The sequence below is a fragment of the Carlito syrichta genome, unplaced genomic scaffold (assembly GCF_000164805.1).
Source record: "Carlito syrichta isolate Samal-C Ts95f unplaced genomic scaffold, Tarsius_syrichta-2.0.1 Scaffold297540, whole genome shotgun sequence".
Classification (NCBI taxonomy): Eukaryota; Metazoa; Chordata; class Mammalia; order Primates; family Tarsiidae; genus Carlito; species Carlito syrichta.
In genome coordinates, this window is record NW_007241636.1 from 36,903 (window position 1) to 39,523 (window position 2,621).

At 61.9% G+C, this 2,621-nt stretch overlaps 1 protein-coding gene across 1 annotated transcript in view; it reads right to left on the bottom strand.

The window, feature by feature from the left end:
* Positions 1–2,621, bottom strand: part of ARHGEF19 (Rho guanine nucleotide exchange factor 19) — a 13,286-nt gene that overhangs the window by 7,392 nt on the left and 3,273 nt on the right. The window contains 5 exon segments of the mRNA XM_008054670.1: positions 1–40; positions 328–404; positions 482–590; positions 773–1,057; positions 1,474–1,917. The exon segment at positions 1–40 is cut by the window's left edge and continues 25 nt beyond it. Of these exon segments, the coding sequence (XP_008052861.1) occupies positions 1–40; positions 328–404; positions 482–590; positions 773–1,057; positions 1,474–1,888 (926 nt within the window). The 5' untranslated portion in view covers positions 1,889–1,917.

Consider the following 2,621-nt stretch of genomic DNA (forward strand, 5'->3'; position numbering starts at 1 on the left):
CGGGCGCTGGCCACGTCGCTGTATTCCTGGTAGAGGACCGCTGCGGGGGGAGGGCGGGGAAGGCCGTGGGGCGCCCGCCAGCCCCAGCCCGGCTCCTCCTCGGCTCCCCCAGAAGCCCGCCTCGCTCAGCGAGCCTTGGCGGCGGTTCGGATATCCAGACACGGTGAATTCATTCATTCGTGCATGCATTCATTCATTCCCTAAACATACGTGGAGCACCCACTGCGGTACCGAGAGTGCAGGGCTCTCCTCCCAACTCTTCCAACCCCAGGTTCCCCGTTTCCAGCCCCGACCCCTTCATGACGCTCCCGGCGACCTCGCACGCACAGTTAAGGAGGAATCTTGACTGGCGCCGCTCGTTGGCGCTCCTGGACCCCAAAGGCAGCTCTTCCTGCGCGTCCAGCCTAGGGAAGGGAGGGTGTCAGGGCCCTTCTTCGCCTGCACCGCGCCTGGGACCCAGGCCCGGACCGGGTGGCGGTACCTGGGTTCCGGCCAGCCGCCATAGCCCTCGCTTGAGTCCGCGGGGGCTGGCCGCGACACACTGTCCACCCGCATGTCTGCACTTCGAGACTCTCTTCCACTTGCTTTCCCTGGAGAGGATGGTCCGGAGAGTGGCCCTGGGCGCTGGGCCAACTGACCGGCACCTTAGCGGGTGTCACGCCACCCCAGCTGACCAGCCCTGTAGTGGTCTCAGGCATCGGGTGAGTGGACTGTGCCCCATCCCACATTTGGTGCTGGGCTGCTCTCAGGGCCCGGGGGGGGGAGCTGGTACCTTCCCGGGCTGCTCCCATGCCTGGCACCAGGATCGGTGCCCTGGCTGCGGAGCTCCGCCCCAGGCGCAGAGAGGAGTGCAGCCGCGTCATCAGCTCAGACGCTGAGAAGCGCCTCCGCTCAGGCCCCTCGAGGCCCACTCGGGTGGACCCCGCCAGCTCCAGCGGCCTGGGCTCCTCAGTGCTCAGGGACTGCTCCTGCAGTGCCTGGCCAGGCTCCAGGAAGACAGCAGGGGCCTCGGGGCTGCCGGTGGCCTCTTCACGTTGGTACACCCGCATCTTGCGCCCTGAGGTGGGGGGTGGTGGGCATGAGAACACGGGCTGGTACCCACGGGGGTCTCTCCCAGACTCCTCCCTGCTGCTGCCCTGCGGCCTTGAGCATCTGGGGAGATTCAGGCCCCATGCCTGAGGGAAAGACCAATGTTTCTACTGGCATTGAGTTCCGAGCGCAATGGGATCTGCAAGAGGATAACAGTGCTGGACTGTGGTGGGCAAAGGAGCCAGGGAGCCAGGCCAGTGACTCACTTGTGGTGGAGCCGTGGATAGGTCACTTGCCTTCCCCGAGCCCTGGCCCTCTTATCACTAAAATCTGCCACTTATCCTGACTTTTTGGAGAACTTGGGGGCTTAAAGGATTCCAAAAGAGCCACCAGTCCCTCCCCTAGCCATTCCACTGAGCCACCCCCCCCCATAGCATGACTCACAAGCGGACTTCTTCTCCGAGCCGTGGCTGGCCCGGCGCTGCGGCTGTGGGTTCTGGGGACTCCAGGGTCCCTCCAGAGCTGGGGGCTGAGCACCAGGACAATGTGGCCAGCTGCCAGCCCTGCTGGGCCGCATCCCCACACCGGTGGGGATCTCTGTGTCTGGGCCTCCTGCGGATGGTGGCCATAGCAGCCCCTGGAGAGGGGTAGGGTTCCCCAGGGACCAGCGGCTGCCAGGAGCCTGCAGCTCCTCCGGGGGGACAGGGAAAAGGTCCAGGCACACCGGGCTCGGGGGCTGCAGGGTGGGGAGCTCGACAAAGGACAGACTCTCCTGCTGGCACACAGCTACAGGGCGGCGGGCAGTGCCAGGTGGCCCAGCCAGGCGGGGCTGGAGGGCAGCAGGTGGCCTACAGTCCATTCCTCCTTTGCTCTGCCACCTACCTGGGCCTGCAGGAGAGAAGGTGTCAGACACAGGACAGCAGGGCTGGCCTGTGAGCCACCATGTCCTGGAAGCCTGGACAAAGTCTTGTGCGCACATGTGTACACATCTGTACAGACACAGTCACATACCTCATAGCGGATAATTGGCACTTCCTGAGTCACAGGTCAAGTAATTTACACATATTATCCCATTTAATCCTCACTACAGCCCTGTGAGTTGTTATTATCCCCATTTCATAGGGAGAAAAGTGAGGCAGAGAGGAGTTATTTGCCCAGCTTCTGACCCAGCCATTCTAGCTTTCAAGCTAGAATGCTCTTAACCACCAGCACATTCTCTAACACATGCTGGCACGTGATCAGGTAGATACATATGCTGTCACACAAAACCAGGTTCCAATATATATATCCACACACATTCTCTCCCCAGGACACACGTCGACGTGCACACTTTTTTTTTTTTTGGGGGGGTTGGAGTCTCACTCTGTTGCCCAGACTGGAGTGCAGTGGCCGCTCCCGGCCACCGCAGCCTCGACCTGCTGGGCTACAGTGATCCTTCCGCCTCAGCCTTCCAAGTAGCTGGAACTACAGGCGCGCGCTACCACGCCCAGCTAGTTTTTGATTTATTGTAGAGATGAGGTCTCACCAAGTTGCCCAGGCGGGTCTTGAACCCTCAGGCTCAGGCAATCCACTCACTTCGGCCTCCCAAAGGC